This window comes from Cherax quadricarinatus, chromosome 4, assembly GCF_038502225.1.
Source record: "Cherax quadricarinatus isolate ZL_2023a chromosome 4, ASM3850222v1, whole genome shotgun sequence".
NCBI lineage: Eukaryota > Metazoa > Arthropoda > Malacostraca > Decapoda > Parastacidae > Cherax > Cherax quadricarinatus.
Genome location: NC_091295.1, coordinates 18,413,073 through 18,431,794, shown reverse-complemented (window position 1 = coordinate 18,431,794; position 18,722 = coordinate 18,413,073). Strand labels below are relative to the sequence as shown.

The 18,722-nt window shown below is 47.4% G+C and overlaps 1 protein-coding gene across 2 annotated transcripts in view; it reads left to right on the top strand.

Annotated features, from left to right (window-relative positions):
* The first annotated feature begins 15,015 nt into the window (after positions 1 to 15,015).
* The window catches only part of LOC128684189 (uncharacterized), an 89,617-nt gene continuing 85,910 nt past the window's right edge, over positions 15,016 to 18,722 (top strand). Inside the window, exon 1 of one of the 2 annotated variants that reach the window (XM_070094847.1) lies at positions 15,016 to 16,285. In XM_070094847.1, coding sequence (XP_069950948.1) covers positions 15,519 to 16,285 — 767 coding nt within the window. In that variant the 5' untranslated portion in view covers positions 15,016 to 15,518. The remainder of the gene's footprint in view (positions 16,286 to 18,722) is intronic. The other variant, XM_070094840.1, reaches the window with a different exon arrangement.

Here is an 18,722-nt window from a genome sequence, read left to right as displayed (position 1 = left end):
TACTGGGTTGCTGTGGTGTTACATACTGGGTTGCTGTGGTGTTACATACTGGGTTGCTGTGGTGTTACATACTAGGTTGCTGTGGTGTTACATACTGGGTTGCTGTGGTGTTACATACTTGGTTGCTGTGGTGTTACATACTAGGTTGCTGTGGTGTTACATACTAGGTTGCTGTGGTGTTACATACTAGGTTGCTGCGGTGATACATACTAGGTTGCTGTGGTGTTACATACTAGGTTGCTGTGGTGTTACATACTGGGTTGCTGTGGTGTTACATACTAGGTTGCTGTGGTGTTACATACTAGGTTGCTGTGGTGTTACATACTAGGTTGCTGCGGTGATACATACTAGGTTGCTGTGGTGTTACATACTAGGTTGCTGTGGTGTTACATACTGGGTTGCTGTCATTATTCATTACATAGGGGTTGGCTTTAAAATATTGAGGTGAGATAACAAGCATCAGCTTATAAATTTAGCAGTGCAAACATTCCATGTTTGGACACTTAATGCTTACTATACTTACATCTCCAGGATCCTGCTTCCCGTTCACCTACCTGAATATTACCCGAGGACTGTTGTTAAGGTCACTTTTGTCAGTGACTTGATCCCAGACTAAGCTTCCTGGCTGCTGGATTGATTGATCAGGCTGTTGGTGCCCCCCTCCTGCTCTCCAATATATATGCACCAGAGCGCGGCTGATCAGGAATTGGCTTGAGGTAATTAAGGCAGCCAAGGGTGTATTGGTTGTAGTAAGTCGCTCAGCGCTCACTGCCATAATAAATATACACAGCACAATAAAAATAAGGATAAAATCAACAAATAATGAAAGCAACAAAAACACAACGCAAATACTTGCATATCAAGTTAAAATAAAGAGGAATGCTGTAAAAAAATTAAATTATTAATGTTAAAAGACGGGCCTAAAAGTTCCGCGAGGTCCCTACAGGCGCCTTGGTATTTATACATAATTTCTTAAACAACAAAACCTGGAGTAGTGGTATTAAACAGAGTGAAGCCCGAGGCTGCCACAGTGAAAAGCTGTTCCTAAAGGCACAGTAGTCGTCCCACTTCTATTTCTCGATAATAACGTAGCAACCTTTGCTGATGACACCAGAATCTCTGAGAGTAAAGTCTTTCGAAGACACAGTGAATCTTCAGGTGGATATAAATCAAGTCTTCCAGTGTGCCTCAGACAACAGTATGATGTTTAATGAGGGGCAGTTTCAGTTGCTGAGCTGTGGAGGAATGAAGGAAATCGGCCAACAGTTGAGGACAAACTCAAACCATTTAACCATTCCAGTCCCATATATAAGACTAACCTGAAAAATACCAGAGGGACACTTTCTGGGGTCAGTGCCCACAAGGCCTGGTCCCATACCAGGCCTCCTAAGGATCAAGGCCTGATCAACCAGGCTGCTACTCCTGGTGGCATGCAGTCCATTGTATGAACCACAGCCCGCCTACTCAGACACTGATTTCAAGAAGTTGTCCACTTCCCTCTTAAAAACAGCCAAATGTTTGTTGGTAATTTCATGGAGGGAGAGCACTGAAGACTTGAGGACCTCTGACACTCGTCCAGGAATAACATAAAAAGGCACAATATAGTGACTGGAACGATACACAAATAACCCGCACATAGAAGAGAGGAGCTTACGACGACGTTTCGGTTCGACTTGGACCATTTACAAAGTCACACTAACGAAAAGGAGAGGAGGAGGGGTATATATAGGCAGCAGGTGGTAGTAGTAGTAGTGGTGGTGGTGGAGGTAGAAGGTAGTAGTAGTGGGGAAGGTAGTAAGGAGGAGGAGTCAGTCAAATACTAAGAAAGAGGAGCACTGCAAGGGAGCTAAGTGCTCACAGAGGGTAGGAGCAAGAATAACAGAAGGGGGGGGAATAAATAAATACTGAAGGAACAAATACACGAGGCAGAAGAAAGACAGCCCAAAGGAGAAAAAAGAAAGAGGAAAGGGGATGAGGGAGAAGAAGAAAAAGAAGGAATCAGGTTAAGTCCTCTCCATTTCCTTAGTGTGACTGTGTGATTCGTCCAGATTTTCTTCAGTATACTTGTCGCTCCTCTGCTTGTAAGTGGAGGTATTCTGCACCGTCTGCTTGTTCTCTCCAGGCTGGAATACTGTTATATACTAAGAGCTCTCTTCACCGGAGGCAAGACTGCTGAGCTAGAAAATGTACAGAGAACTTTCACTGGCAGCATACATTCAGTCAAGCATCTGAACTTCTGGGAATGTTTGAAGTCTCTTGAACTGTGCTCCCTGTAATGTAGGTCAGGAAGGTACATCATAGTTTACAATTGGAAGATCTGGAGGAATAGATCGCAAATCTGCACACACAAGTCATTCCATAAGAAAGCAAGAGACTTGGCAGAAGGTGAAATGTTTCTCCATTAAAAAAACAGGAGTGAGACGAGTGCACTAAGCAAGAACTCGATAAGTGTCAGAGATCCCCAACACTTCAAAACCCTTCCTTTGTGTGTGAGAGAAATTATTAGCTAACTTCTGGCTGTAAACATGACTCACGAAATCGTAATGACACGATTGCAAACAAATCATACCACGGGTGGGGTTAGAACCCGCGATCAGAGTCTCAAAACTCCAGACCCTCGCGTTAGCCACTGGGCCAGCAGTGGCTAACGCGTCGGTCTGGAGTTTTGAGACTCTCTGATCGCGGGTTCTAACCCCGCCAATGGTATGTTTTTTTTTTCTGGCTGTATTCAAGACAACTTGATAAGTTCCTTAAATGGGGTTCTGATTAGATAGGTGATGGTTTGTACGCTGGACAGCGTGCAACTAACATCAGCAGCCTGGTTGACCAAGTCCTGGGAGCATTAACCACTGAAAGCAAACATCCTTCCGATATTCTTCAGGTATTGCGCGCCAGTTTTTGAGTGGAGTATTTTGCAATGTCTGTCTTGCAGGGAAGACTTGGTAGGGACGGTTTCGTTGTGCCGATTTGGGACCAATCTCTCAAGAATTTTCCAGATGTAAATTATATCGTTTTTGCCTACGTTCCACTAAGTATAATTCTAGAAACTTCAAACATTTCCAGTAATTTAGGTGCTTAACAGAAGTCTTACGAGCAGTCAAGGTTCTTTGTACTTTCTCCTACACTGAAAATTTGCCTGCCTTGAATAAGGCAGACAATATTCTAACCTAGAGAGAACAAGTGACTTAGAGTATCATCACTGGCATGACATAGTTTATTTTGAAGGTTCTTGTTGTCTAACCTCTCATTTTAGCTAAGATTACTTGCAAGTGCAGGTAATATAGATATTATTGCTATAACAGAGACCTGGTTCAACATGAAAGATATAGAGACGCCATCTGAATGCAACATACAGGGTTATAAACTATTCCACACTGATAGGGTCAGCAGAAAGGGTGGTGGAGTGGCGATGTATATCAGAGACAATTTAAACTGTTGCGTTAAACAAGATATAAGATTAGAAACATCGGACACAGAATCTGTTTGGCTACAGTTTCTCGAGGGTCGTGAAAAGTTAATTTTGGGTGTGATTTATAGGCCCCCAAACCTTGATAGAGAGTGCAGTAAGCTGACATGAGACAAAATTCATAAGGCATCTAGATATGAAAATGTTGTGATAATGGGAGATTTTAACTTTAGACAAATTGATTGGAACAATGTGACAGGAAATCTTGAGTCTAGTGACTTTCTTGATATGGTTCAGGATTGCTTTTTAAAACAGTTTGTGACAGAACCAACTAGAGGAAACAACCATCTTGACTTGGTTCTTGCCAACAAAGTCACTAGTTAATAATCTTGAGATTAATGATGAGCTAGGGGAAAGTGATCACAAATCACTTAGTTTCAATATATCATGGAATCAAGTTACTGTCCCAAATTTTCGCTTGGCCGACTTCATGGGACTGAAAAATTACCTGGGTGAGCTAAACTGGGATGACCTTACTATGAATCAGGTAGGTAGGGTTGGTTGCCAATATGACGCATTTCAGAGCATAGTTCTAGCTGCCCAGACGACTTTTGTCCTGAGTAGGAAAATTAGATCTAACAAAAATGATCCCAAATGGATAAACAATAGATTAAAACATCTCATTGGTCAAAAGAGAGGCATATATAGGCGTATCAAAAGAGGGGATGGGCAGTTAAGAAATCAATATATTCAATTTAAGAGAGAAATAAAAAAAAAGGAATAAGAAAAGCAAAAAGGGATTATGAGGCTAAAGTCACAAGGGATTCGAAGACTAACCCAAAGGGGTTCTTTCAGGTATACAGAAGTAAGATTAGGGACAAGATAGGCCCACTTAAGAGTAACTCAGGTCAGATCACTGACAGTGATAAGGAAATGTGTGACATTTTCAATACCTACTTCCTCTCAGTTTTTACTCAGGAAGATACTAGCGAAATTCCAGAAATAATAAATTATGCAGAACAGGACGATAATAAACTATGCACGATTAGGGTAACTGGTGACATGGGCCTCAGAAAAAAATAGAGAAATTAAAACCTAACAAATCCCCAGGTCCTGATGAACTGTTTGTGAGGGTGTTAAAGGAATGTAAAGAGGAACTTAGCATACCTTTGGCTAATCTTTTCAGTATATCACTACAAACTGTCATAGTGCCAGACAAGTGGAAAATGGCAAATGTAATACCTATTTGCAAGGCAAGTGATGGGTCCTTATCTGGAGTTTATCTGGAGAGAGTTCCGGGGGTCAACGCCCCCGCGGCCCGGTCTGTGACCAGGCCTCCTTAGGTCAGTGTCCCAGGATGCGACCCACACCAGTCGACTAACACCCAGGTACCCATTTTACTGATGGGGAACATAGACAACAGGTGGAAAGAAACACGTCCAATGTTTCTACTCTGGCTGGGAATCGAACCCAGGCCCTCACCGTGTGAAGCGAGAGCGTTAACCACCAGGCCACCAGAGCCCCCCTTAGCTTCGAACTATAGACCAATAAGCCTTACCTCCATAGTGGGAAAATTATGGAATCAACAATTGCCGAAGCAATTCGTAGCCATAAATTGATTAATGAATCTCAAGCGTTCCTGTCTTACGAATTTAATAACTTTTTCACTAAGATATTTGAGGAGGTAGAACATGGTATTGAACATGATATTGTGTATATAGACTTCAGAAAGGGTTTCGATAGACTCCACATCAGAGGCTATTGAGAAAACTTAAGGCACACGGAATAGGAGAGAGATTTTCCTGGATAGAGGCATGGTTGACAAATAGGCAGCAGAGAGTTTGCATAAATGGGGAGAAATCAGAATGGGGGCACGTCACAAGCGGTGTTCCACAGGGCCCCTTGTTCACAATTTACATAAACGACATAGATGAGGGAATAAATAGCGACATCAGCAAATTTGCTGATGACACCAAAATAGGCCGTTCAATTCATTCTATTGAGGACATTAGAGCACTCCAGGATGATTTGAATAGACTGGTGCAGTGGTCGGAGAAGTGGCAGATGCAGTTTAATATAGACAAATGCAAAGTTCTAAATGTTGGACAGGAAAATAACCATGCCACACACAAATTAAATAATGTAGATCTTAATATTACGGATTGCGAAAAGGATTTAGGAGTTCTGGTTAGCAGTGATCTGAAACCAAGACAACAGTGCATAAGTGTTCGCAATAAAGCTAACAGAATCCTTGGCTTCATATCAAGAAGTACAAATAATAGGAGTCCTCGGGTTGTTCTTCAACTCTATACATCCTTGGTTAGGCCTCATTTAGATTATGCTGCTCAGTTTTGGTCACCGTATTACAGAATGGATATAAATGCTCTGGAAAACGTACAAAGGAGGATGACAAAGTTGATCCCATGTATCAGAAACCTTCCCTATTATGATAGACTGAGGGCCCTGAATCTGCACTCTCTAGAAAGGCGTAGAATTAGGGGGGATATGATTGAGGTGTATAAATGGAAAACAGGATTTAATAAAGGGGATGTAAATGTCGTGCTAAAAATATCTAATATAGACAGGACTCGCAGCAATGGTTTTAAACTGGAAAAATTCAGATTCAGGAAGGATATAGGAAAGCACTGGTTTGGTAATAGAGTTGTGGATGAGTGGAACAAACTCCCGAGTACCGTCATAGACGCTAAGACGTTGTGTAGTTTTAAAAATAGGTTGGATAAATACATGAGTGGGTGAGGGTGGGTGCGAGTTGGACCTGACTAGCTTGTGCTACTAGGCCGGTGGGAGAATTGGACCTGCCTCGCATGGGCCAGTAGGCCTGCTGCAGTGTTCCTTCTTATGTTTCTTGCTTCTGTGATAGTAACATCGTGACAGCTGATTGGGAGATCAAGAACTGTTACTCTCGAGTGCCTTACATTAAACTTACACTCAGATGAGTGATATCAGTTTATTTTTTCCCTTACATTTATTTCTTTCCCCAGTTTTTTTTTCATAACGAGGTATCCGAAATTTACCCTCATTAAATTTCGTATAATTTTCTGTGGTCCGCTGGAAGACATGGTTTATATTAGTTTAAAAATTTGCTGTGTATTCTGGCCCGGCCCATGACAGGGCTCCGAGAGTAGTAAGACTCAAAACTCACCAAGGGTAGATGTCACTCGCATAAAGAATTCTCGTATCGTTTGTAAAGGATGATACCATGTTATGAGTTAAATCTCTGTAGGATATGAGAATGAGTACTATGCTGCAGGGAACATAGCTTGTCACTGTACCAACTTGTGCAGAGAACACAGCTTGTCACTGTACCAACTGGTGCAGAGAACACAGCTTGTCACTGTACCAACTGCTGCACAGAACACTGCCTGTCACTGTACTAGCTGCTCAGAGAACACAACTTGTCACACTATCAACTGGTGCAGGGAACACAGCTTGTCACTGTACTAACTGCTGCAGGGAACACAGCTTGTCACTGTACCAACTGCTGCAGAGAACACAGCTTGTCACTGTACTAACTGCTGCAGGGAACACAGCTTGTCACTGTATTAACTGCTGCAGGGAACACAGCTTGTCACTGTACTAACTGCTGCAGGGAACACAGCTTGTCACTGTACCAACTGCTGCAGAGAACACAGCTTGTCACTGTACCAACTGCTGCAGGGAACACAGCTTGTCACTGTACCAACTGCTGCAGAGAACACAGCTTGTCACTGTACCAACTGCTGCAGAGAACACAGCTTGTCACTATACCAACTTCTGCAGGGAACACAGCTTGTCACTGTACCAACTGCTGCGGAGAACACAGCTTGTCACTGTACCAACTGCTGCAGAGAACACAGCTTGTCACTACCAACTGCTGCAGAGAACACAGCTTGTCATTGTACCAACTGCTGTAGAGAACACAGCTTGTCACTGTACCGACTGCTGCAGGGAACACAGCTTGTCACTGTACCAACTGCTGCAGAGAACACAGCTTGTCACTGTACCAACTGCTGCACAGAACACAGCCTGTAAATGTACTAACTGCTCAGAGAACACAACTTGTCACTGTACCAACTGCTGCAGAGAACACAGCTTGTCACTGTACCAACTGCTCAGAGAACACAGCTTATCACTGTACTAACTGCTCAGAGAACACAGCTTGTCACTGTACCAACTGCTGCAGGGAACACAGCTTGTCACTGTACCAACTGCTGCAGAGAACACAGCTTGTCACTGTACCAACTGCTGCAGAGAACACAGCTTGTCACTGTACCAACTGCTGCAGGGAACACAGCTTGTCATTGTACCAACTGCTGCAGGGAACACAGCTTGTCACTGTACCAACTGCTGCAGGGAACACAGCTTGTCACTGTACCAACTGCTGCAGGGAACACAGCTTGTCACTGTACCAACTGCTGCAGGGAACACAGCTTGTCACTGTACCAACCTCTGATTTGATTCCATTTATCATTACTTGTTTTCGTTGTTTGATAGAACATTAAACATCCCTCTGTCCACCTTCTCAGTTATTCCGTCTCAAGTATTGAGTACGCTGTTACACCACAGTCGCCTTTTTCGTATACTTTTTCCAAAGTCTGTGTACATTATATCTACATTTTGTCTTCTAGCTCATCCAAGAGCGTATCGCAGTGATCCAGCAGTTGTGACAGGCAGGAGCGACCTGCTCTCAGGTGATGCTGCCCGGGCTTGTTCATCTGTTGCGAATCCCAAAATTTAGATTTTTCTTTTTTTTTTCATAAAACTCGAAGGTTTTGATAGTGTGGAACGTCAGCGCTATCTACGTAGAATCTACATGAAGAGTGTTCCGAGGGCCATCGCCCTCACGACCTGATCAACCAGACTGTTGGTACTAGTCGCACGAAGTCGCACTACAGCCCAGCTGATCGAGGATTGACTTGAGAAACTTGGCCACTTCTCTCTTGAAGCCAGTCAGGGATCTGTTGGTAATTCTTCCCTATGTATGAAGCCAAGCCAGGACGTTGCAAAAATTTGGTCCCTTCACACTTAGCGAGTCTTCCCTCAGCGCACTCATTGCACCCCTGCTTTTCATTAGGGGTATTTTGTACCGTTTGTTTGCCAAGCCTATTACTTTTACGAGGAATGATTTGTGTGTACAGATTTGAGACCAGTCCTAGAATTTTTCAGGTGTAGATTATAATAGGTTTTCTGCATATACTCCAAGTGTGCTATTTCGTCTGACTTGAACTTAACTGTTAGAGTACAACAGTACTCCAGCCTAGAAAAAACAAGTAACTTGAGCATCATCAGGGGTGACTCCTGTTTCTGATTTCCTTCTTTATAGATTTTTAAGCAGGTGATAGTGGTTTCTTGGAATTCTTGATGAATACGGAATTTCAGTAACTGTTTAGCGGGGTATTAGTGTTGTCAAGTGTGTGTAGAAACCTGTTAGTTTGTTCTATACTCTAACAGGAGCGCTAAGATGACATGTAACTTTTACAAATTTCTACTTACATTCAGTATATATATATACACATTACTTTATGCTTCTTGGTAGATCTTGATAGACCATTAACAAGTTTGTTTTGCTGTGAATCACTAACTCGATAATCAGGCTGTCACCAGGAAAGTCTGTTGAAAGCCTGGAAACTGGTCACATGAAGACAGCCGATAAGCAGCTGTGGCCAGTATGCATCAGAAAATGTTGATAATATGAGAGAGTGGGTCAGATCGTGTAAAAAAAAAAATTATGGACTCGTAGATCTTATCGAGGTTTAGCGGTTAGAAGCTGGTTGAACGTGGTGAAGTATTTCCATATCCTGCAGTGGCAGTAGCCAAGGTTTGTGGTGCCCCTGCAGCTGTGGTAGGGTGTACAGCTTCCAGGAAAGGTCACTAGTAACCTCGGTGCCTAGCATGCTACTCCCTCAGGAGTGGCTCAAGCAGTCTACACATGTTGTAAAAGACTTATTTGGTCGTATATGTTAACATTTGATGGCGCTTCTCTTGTATTGACGCACAGACTATTCACGCACACTTAACACCTGCATATAAGGAAAATGAAATTATTGACAGAGATACTGTGCACAGAACAATCCTCTCTTACATATGCTTCAAGTATAGTAATTGCCAAGTTTTGTGATTCTAAAAAAAAACAGTTTTGTTAATATTGTTCCAATATTTTGTTGGAACCGGACCCCGGGGGCAGTGGTTCATACGTTGGACTGCGTGCGGCCAGCAGTAATAGCCTGGTTAATCAGGCCCTGATTCACCGGGAGGCCTAGCCAAGGACCGGGCCGCGGGGACGTTGACCCCAGGAACACCCTCCAGGTAGACTCCAGGTAAATAGTCTTGGATGTACTGAAATACAAGATGATGATATACACAGAAACTGCAAGTCTTCCACAAGTGTCAAGATGAGGCACATGATCATAACCTCAAAATTTCATGGTTCAGTAGCACCCACAATAAGTAAAAAAAAAAATAACGAGAAGTCAGATGGATATTAAACTTTATAACAAATTGGAAACAGAGTAATCGTCAGTACTGTCAACTCAGAGGCTGACACAGAAAAAAAATCTCAGCTCCATGAGGCACAGTGACTGATCCATTTCTCATTTTCATTCTCGTTATCTCTCAGATAAATCCTAAAACTATAATTATTCTTAGTGCATGATACTAGAATGTTTGAGAATGACATTTACGGAGGAAACAAAAACGCAGCCAAGCCGCCATGAACCAAACCTTCCAGTGGGCCACAGAAAATAGCGTAGTGTTCAATAAGTGTGATGGCCCTGAAACCGGTTTCTGGTTTCGGGGTTTTGTATATCCGCAGCCCGGCTTGGGGCAAGACTTTTACGTTGAGTAAATTTTCAACGAGGGATGTGCTCCACCTCTTTCCCCAGGATAAAATTTATTTACTCAGCTATGGAAATTTTTAAGAAAAAATAAAAAAAGGCTAGGGCAGAGTAGAGTCAAAGCCACTCAGTGTTGCTATCACATCTGCAAGAAAAATGATAGGCTGGATAACAAGAGCCTTCAAAACAGGAGATATCAAGCCAATGATGGTACTCTAGACGGAAATATTACAGCATTCTAGCATCTCCATTTAGGGCAGCCAACATTACAGAACTGGAAAATGCAAAGAGAGAGCTTTCACTGCTACTGTAATGTCGGTCAAAATATAAAACATCTAAATTACTGAGAAGCTTTTATAATCCTGAGTGTGTACTGCTCGCTGGAGCAGAGGAGACCAGGGTGCAGCAGACAAGGGTGCAGCAGACCAGGGTGCAGCAGACAAGGGTGCAGCAGACCAGGGTGCAGCAGACAAGGGTGCAGCAGACAAGGGTGCAGCAGACCAAGGTGACGCACACCACGGTGCTGCAGACCAGGTGCAGCAGACCAGGGTGCAGCAGACCAAGGTGACGCACACCACGGTGCTGCAGACCAGGGTGCAGCACACCACGGTGCTGCAGACCAGGGTGCAGCAGACAAGGGTGCAGCAGACCAAGGTGACGCACACCACGGTGCTGCAGACCAGGTGCAGCACACCACGGTGCTGCAGACCAGGGTGCAGCACACCACGGTGCTGCAAACCAGGGTGCAGCACACCACGGTGCTGCAGACCAGGGTGCAGCACACCACGGTGCTGCAGACCAGGGTGCAGCACACCAGGGTGCTGCAGACCAGTGTGCAGCACACCGCGGTGCTGCAGACTAGGGTGCAGCACACCACGGTGCAGCACACCAGTGTGCAGCACACCGCGGTGCTGCAGACCAGTGTGCAGCACACCGCGGTGCTGCAGACCAGTGTGCAGCATACCACGGTGTTGCAGACCAGGGTGCAGCATACCACGGTGTTGCAGACCAGGGTGCAGCACACCACGGTGCAGCAGACCAGGGTGCAGCACACCAGGGTGCTGCAGACCAGGGTGAAGCAGACCTGGGTACTGCAGACCAGGGTGCAGCACACCAGGGTGCAGAAGACCTTGGTGCTGCAGACCAGGGTGCAGCAGACCAGGGTGCAGTAGATCAAGGTGCAGCAGACCAGGGTGCAGCAGATCAGGGTGCAGCAGACCAGGGTGCAGCAGACAAGGGTGCAGCAGACCAAGGTGACGCACACCACGGTGCTGCAGACCAGGTGCAGCACACCACGGTGCTGCAGACCAGGGTGCAGCACACCACGGTGCTGCAGACCAGGGTGCAGCACACCACGGTGCTGCAGACCAGGGTGCAGCACACCACGGTGCAGCACACCACGGTGCTGCAGACCAGGGTGCAGCACACCACGGTGCAGCACACCAGTGTGCAGCACACCACGGTGCTGCAGACCAGTGTGCAGCACACCGCGGTGCTGCAGACCAGCATGCAGCATACCACGGTGCTGCAGACCAGGGTGAAGCAGACCTGGGTACTGCAGACCAGGGTGCAGCACACCAGGGTGCAGAAGACCTTGGTGCTGCAGACCATGACGCAGCAGACCAGGGTGCAGTAGATCAAGGTGCAGCAGACCAGGGTGCAGCAGACCAGGGTGCAGCACACCACGGTGCAGCACACCAGGGTGCAGCACACCAGAGTGCTGCAGACCAGGGTGCAGCACACCAGGGTGCTGCAGACCAGGGTGCTGCAGACCAGGGTGCTGCAGACCAGGGTGCAGCATACCAGGGTGCAGCGGACCAGGGTACAGCAGACCAGGGTGCAACAGACCTGGGTACTGCAGACCAGGGTGCAGCACACCAGGGTGCAGAAGACCTTGGTGCTGCAGACCATGATGCAGCAGACCAGGGTGCAGCAGGCCAGGGTGCTGGGGACCAGGGTGCAGCAGGCCAGGGTGCAGCAGGCTAGGGTGCAGCAGGCCAGGGTGCAGCAGGCTAGGGTGCAGCAGGCCAGGGTGCAGAAGACCTGAGTACTGCAGACCAGGGTGCAGCACACCAGGGTGCAGACGACCTTGGTGCTACAGACCATGATGCAGCAGACCAGGGTGCAGCAGACCAGGGTACGGTGCAGCAGGCTAGGGTGCAGCAGGCCAGGGTGCAGAAGACCTGGGTGCTGCAGACCAGGGTGCAGCACACCAAGGTGCAGAAGACCTTGGTGCTACAGACCATGATGCAGCAGACTAGGGTGCAGTAGACCAAGGTGCAGCAGACCAGGGTACAGCACTCTGGTCTGCTGCACCCTGGTCTGCAGCACCCTGGTCTGCTGCACCCTGGTCTGCTGCACCCTGGTCTGCTGTAGACCAGGGTGCAGCAGACCAGGGTGCTGCAGACCAGGGTGCAGCAGACCAGAGTGCTGCAGACCAGGGTGTTGCAGACCAGAGTGCTGCAGACAAGGGTGTTGCAGACCAGGGTGCAGCAGACCAGGGTGCTGCAGACCAGGGTACAGCAGACCAGGCTGCTGCAGATCAGAATGCAGCAGGAACCAAGGCGTCACTTGTGGTCGTTGTGAAGGCCGTTAAGGTCGGTTGAACTCATTAGCATATTTCCCACGATGTACCTTCCTGGTTCCCACCAGCTGACTTACAACAGGGCAAGTGGGGCGTGTGAGGTGGAGGGGAAAAGAGGGGGGGAGGTGCTGAGAGGTACATGGACAAGGAGGGGTAAGGATGTGTATTTTGATGGGAGGTGCCCGAATGTATCTGTGAGGGGAAGGTGAAGGGGAGCGTGTAGATGTAGGGGAATGAGGAGTATGTGAGGGGGAACGTGTGAATGAAGGGGAATGAGGAGTATGTGAGGGGAGCGTGTGAATGAAGGGGAATGAGGAGTATGTGAGGGGAACGTGTGAATGAAGGGGAATGAGGAGTATGTGAGGGGAGCGTGTGAATGAAGGGGAATGAGGAGTATGTGAGGGGAGCGTGTGAATGAAGGGGAATGAGGAGTATGTGAGGGGAGCGTGTGAATGAAGGGGAATGAGGAGTATGTGAGGGGAGCGTGTGAATGAAGGGGAATGAGGAGTATGTGAGGGGAGCGTGTGAATGAAGGGGAATGAGGAGTATGTGAGGGGAGCGTGTGAATGAAGGGGGATGAGGAGTATGTGAGGGGAGCGTGTGAATGAAGGGGAATGAGGAGTATGTGAGGGGAGCGTGTGAATGAAGGGGAATGAGGAGTATGTGAGGGGAGCGTGTGAATGAAGGGGGATGAGGAGTATGTGAGGGGAGGGGCTAGAGGAAACATGTTAGGGGGAGAAAGAGAGAGGGGAACATGCATGGAGAAGGGTTACATGAGGGCTCCTGCTAAAGATTAAGGAAGTGGTCTCCTCCACGACCCAGTCCCAGACTAGACCACCTAATTGATGACCTGGTCAACCAGGTTGTTGGTGCCTGCCGCATGGAGTCCACGGCCCAGTTGATCAGCAGTTTGAGAAACTTATGAAGTTTGTTGATAATTCACCTTATATATTGTGTTATCTCTTAAGCGTACTGAAGGATACTTGAAGAATGCTTTCTGGGGTCAACGCCCACGGCCCGGTCCCAGACCAGATACCCTCCAGGATCCAGGCCTGATCAACTAGGCTGTTTTGCTGACCACACGCAGTCCAACGAAGGAACCACAGCCCAGCTGGTTAAGCATTGATATGAGGAACTTTTCCAGTTCCCTCTTGACGTCCATAGGTTTATTGATCATTTGCCTTTATGCAAATGATGGATAGTGGCAGTGTGTTGAAGCCAGACAGGTGTGATGGTGAGGGTGTACAGGTGTGTTGAAGCCAGACAGGTGTGGTGGTGAGGGTGTACAGGTGTGTTGAAGCCAGACAGGTGTGATGGTGAGGGTGTACAGGTGTGTTGAAGCCAGACAGGTGTGGTGGTGAGGGTGTACAGGTGTGTTGAAGCCAGACAGGTGTGATGGTGAGGGTGTACAGGTGTGTTGAAGCCAGACAGGTGTGATGGTGAGGGTGTACAGGTGTGTTGAAGCCAGACAGGTGTGGTGGTGAGGGTGTACAGGTGTGTTGAAGCCAGACAGGTGTGGTGGTGAGGGTGTACAGGTGTGTTGAAGCCAGACAGGTGTGGTGGTGAGGGTGTACAGGTGTGTTGAAGCCAGACAGGTGTGATGGTGAGGGTGTACAGGTGTGTTGAAGCCAGACAGGTGTGATGGTGAGGGTGTACAGGTGTGTTGAAGCCAGACAGGTGTGATGGTGAGGGTGTACAGGTGTGTTGAAGCCAGACAGGTGTGGTGATGAGGGTGTACAGGTGTGTTGAAGCCAGACAGGTGTGGTGGTGAGGGTGTACAGGTGTGTTGAAGCCAGACAGGTGTGGTGGTGAGGGTGTACAGGTGTGTTGAAGCCAGAGAGGTGTGGTGGTGAGGGTGTACAGGTGTGTTGAAGCCAGACAGGTGTGGTGGTGAGGGTGTACAGGTGTGTTGAAGCCAGACAGGTGTGGTGGTGAGGGTGTACAGGTGTGTTGAAGCCAGACAGGTGTGGTGGTGAGGGCGTACAGGTGTGTTGAAGCCAGACAGGTGTGGTGGTGAGGGTGTACAGGTGTGTTGAAGCCAGACAGGTGTGGTGGTGAGGGCGTACAGGTGTGTTGAAGCCAGACAGGTGTGGTGGTGAGGGTGTACAGGTGTGTTGAAGCCAGACAGGTGTGGTGGTGAGGGTGTACAGGTGTGTTGAAGCCAGACAGGTGTGGTGGTGAGGGTGTACAGGTGTGTTGAAGCCAGACAGGTGCACTCTCTTCTCTTTCCTACCTCTTGTGACATTATCACGTGATTTACAGGTCAGCTCACTCTTATGGTTTCTTCCACAGAGATGCGCGAGATGACTCTCAGCAGCAGCAGGTCAGTGTGAGGTGGCTACCAGCAGCAGCAGGTCAGTGTGAGGTGGCTACCAGCAGCAGCAGGTCAGTGTGAGGTGGCTAACAGCAGCAGCAGGTCAGTGTGAGGTGGCTCCCAGCAGCAGCAGGTCAGTGTGAGGTGGCTCCCAGTAGCAACCGCTCAGTGTGAGGTGGCTCCCAGCAGCAGCGGGTCAGCGTGAGGTGGCTCCTAGAAGCAGCAGGTCAGCGTGAGGTGGCTCCCAGCAGCAAGTCAACAGGATGATCCCCCGCCCTGCGCTGTTGTGACGCCCCGCCACCCAGCAAGCTGCCACCCCGCCGACCCAGGCGAGGGCGGCGCCCACGGTATGGTGAAGTGGTGGCGGCGCCCACGCCACCAATGACCCCTGGTCCCCGCGACGGCTCTATGCTGAAACACATGCTGACTGTGGCTGGTAGACAGGTACACGGGGCGGGGCCGGGGAGGGGCAGCACCCATGCTACTGACACCACAGAGGGCCGGCGCTCCCTCAGGGGCGGGGCCACTCTTCCCGCTCTCCACCAGCACCACCACCAACACCACCAGCAACAACACCACCACCACAACCACACCATCTCACCAGGTACACTCAGTGTTAAGGTGAACGGTGCGGCGGGTGGCCGCCAGCACCCAGTGCTCAACATGAGCTCTCTCTCCTCCTCCAAGCACTCCGTGGGTGGCAACTCCGGGTCTGGCAGTCCCGGGACCACGACGGTGACGCGGACCACGGGTCTGGACCAGTCCAGAGACCACTCCCACCTCACGGACCTCTCCCACATCACGCACCTCTCGCCCATCCCTCACGCTGACCTCTCTAAAGCTACCATCAGCAGCAAAAGATCAGCGGGACTGCTACCACGCTTCATTACACTCACTAGATCAACTGAGTCTCGTGGGGCACTTACCTCCCTTGGACTGCTGTGTCTGACGTCGCTGCTGCTGGCACTGCTGGCACTCACCTTCTTGGTGGAGCTGACGCCGCTGGCACACGACGCTGACAGTGTCCAGGAGGTCACACTGGCACTAGCTGCACTCACACTCTCCCTCGACCTCAGCTGCCTTTTGATATGTGCAGCACAGTTCATCTTTGCTGTCAAGCTTGCTAAATCTCCCAACGGTGAGGAAAGGTGAGTAAACACTGTTGAGATTCCTCTGTAGTGTGTTGAGATCACTTGTATTGTGTTGAGATCCCTTGTATTTTGTTGAGATTCCTTGCGTTGAGATCCCATGTGTGTTGAGATTCCTTGTGTTCATATCCTTTGTAATGTGTCGAGATCCCTTGTATTGTGTTGAGATCCCATGTGTGTTGAGATCCCTTGTGTTCATATCCTTTGTAATGTGTCGAGATCCCTTGTATTGTGTTGAGATCCCATGTGTGTTGAGATCCCTTGTGTTCATATCCTTTGTAATGTGTCGAGATCCCTTGTATTGTGTTGAGATCCCATGTGTGTTGAGATCCCTTGCATTGTGTTGAGATCCCATGTGTGTTGAGATCCCTTGTGTTCATATCCTTTGTAATGTGTCGAGATCCCTTGTATTGTGTTGAGATCCCATGTGTGTTGAGATCCCTTGCATTGTGTTGAGATCCCTTGCATTGTGTTGAGATCCCATGTGTGTTTAGATCCCTTGTATTGTGTTGAGATCCCATGTGTGTTGAGATCCCTTGTATTGTGTTGAGATTTCTTGTAGTCTGTTGAGATCACTTGTGTTCTGTTGAGATCCCTTGTGTTGTGTAGAGATCCCTTGTAGTGTGTTGAGATCCCTTGTGTTGAGATCCTTTGTAGTGTGTTGAGATCCTTTGTATTGTGTTGAGATCCCTTGTATTGTGTTGAGACCCCTTGTATTGTGTTGAGACCCCTTGTATTGTGTTGAGACCCCTTATATTGTGTTGAGATCCCTTGTGTTGTGTTGAGATCCCTTGTGTTGTGTTGAGATCCCTTGTATTGTGTTGAAATCCCTTGTATTGTGTTGAGATCCCTTGTGTTCTGTTGAGATCCCTTGTAGTGTGTTGAGATCCCCTGTGTTCAGATCCTTTGTAGTGTGTTGAGATCTCTTGTGTTGAGATCCTTTGTGTTGTATTGAGATCCGTTATTTTCTGTTGAGATCCCTTGTTTTGTGTTGAGATCCCTTGTGTTGTGTTGAGAGCTCTTTTATTGTGTTGAGATCCCTTGTATTGTGTTGAGATCCACTGTATTGTGTTGAGATCCCTTGTATTGTGTTGAGATCCACTGTATTGTTGAGATCCCTTGTATTGTGTTGAGATCCCTTGTTGTGTGTTGGGATCCTATGTGTGTTGAGATCCCTTGTGTTGAGATCCCTTGTATTGTGTTGAGATCCCTTGTATTGTGTTGAAATCCCTTGTATTGTGTTGAGATCCCTTTTGTTGTGTCGAGATCCCTTGTGTTCAGATCCTTTTGTAGTGTGTTGAGATCCCTTGTGTTGTGTTGAGATCCCTTGTGTTGCATTGAGATCCCTTGTGTTGTATTGAGATCCCTTGTTTTATGCTGAGATCCCTTGTTTTATGCTGAGATCCCTTGTTTTATACTGAGATCCCTTGTTTTGTGTTGAGATCCCACGTGTGTTGAGATCCCTTGTATTGGGTTGAGATCCCTTGTATTGTGTTGAGATCCCATGTGTGTTGAGATCCCTTGTAGTGTGTTGAGATCTCATGTGTGTGTTGAGATCCCTTGTGTTGAGATCCTTTGTAGTGTGTTGAGATCCCTTGTATTGTGTTGATGTCACTTGTGTTGTGTTGAGATCCCTTGTATTGTGTTGAGAACCCTTGTATTGTGTTGAGATCCCATGTGTGTTGAGATCCCTTATATTGTGTTGAGAACCCTTGTATTGTGTTGAGATCCCATGTGTGTTGAGATCCCTTGTATTGTGTTGATGTCACTTGTGTTGTGTTGAGATCCCTTGTATTGTGTTGAGAACCCTTGTATTGTGTTGAGATCCCATGTGTGTTGAGATCCCTTATATTGTGTTGAGATCCATTGCATTGTGTTGAGATCCCTTGTATTGTTTTGAGATCCCTTGTATTGTTTTGAGATCCCTTGTGTTGTGTTGAGATCCCTTGTGTTGAGATCACTTGTGTTGTGTTGAGATTACTTGTGTTGTGTTGAGATTACTTGTGTTGTGCTGAGATCCCTTGTATTGTGTTGAGATCCCTTGTATTGTGTTGAGATCCCTTGTATTGTGTTGAGATCCCTTGTGTTGTGTTGAGATCCCATGTGTTGTGTTGAGATCCCTTGTATTGTGTTGAGATCCCTTGTGTTGTGTTGATATCTCTTGTATTGTGTTGAGATCCCTTGTATTGTGTTGAGATCCCTTGTATTGTGTTGAGATCCCTTGTATTGTGTTGAGATCCCTTGTGTTGTGTTGAGATCCCATGTGTTGTGTTGTGTTGAGATCCCTTGTGTTGTGTTGAGATTCCTTGTGTTGTGTTGAGATCCCTTGTGTTGTGTTGAGATCCCTTGTGTTGTGTTGAGATTCCTTGTGTTGTGTTGAGATCCCTTGTGTTGTGTTGAGATCCCTTGTGTTGAAATCCCTTTTAGTGTGTTGAGA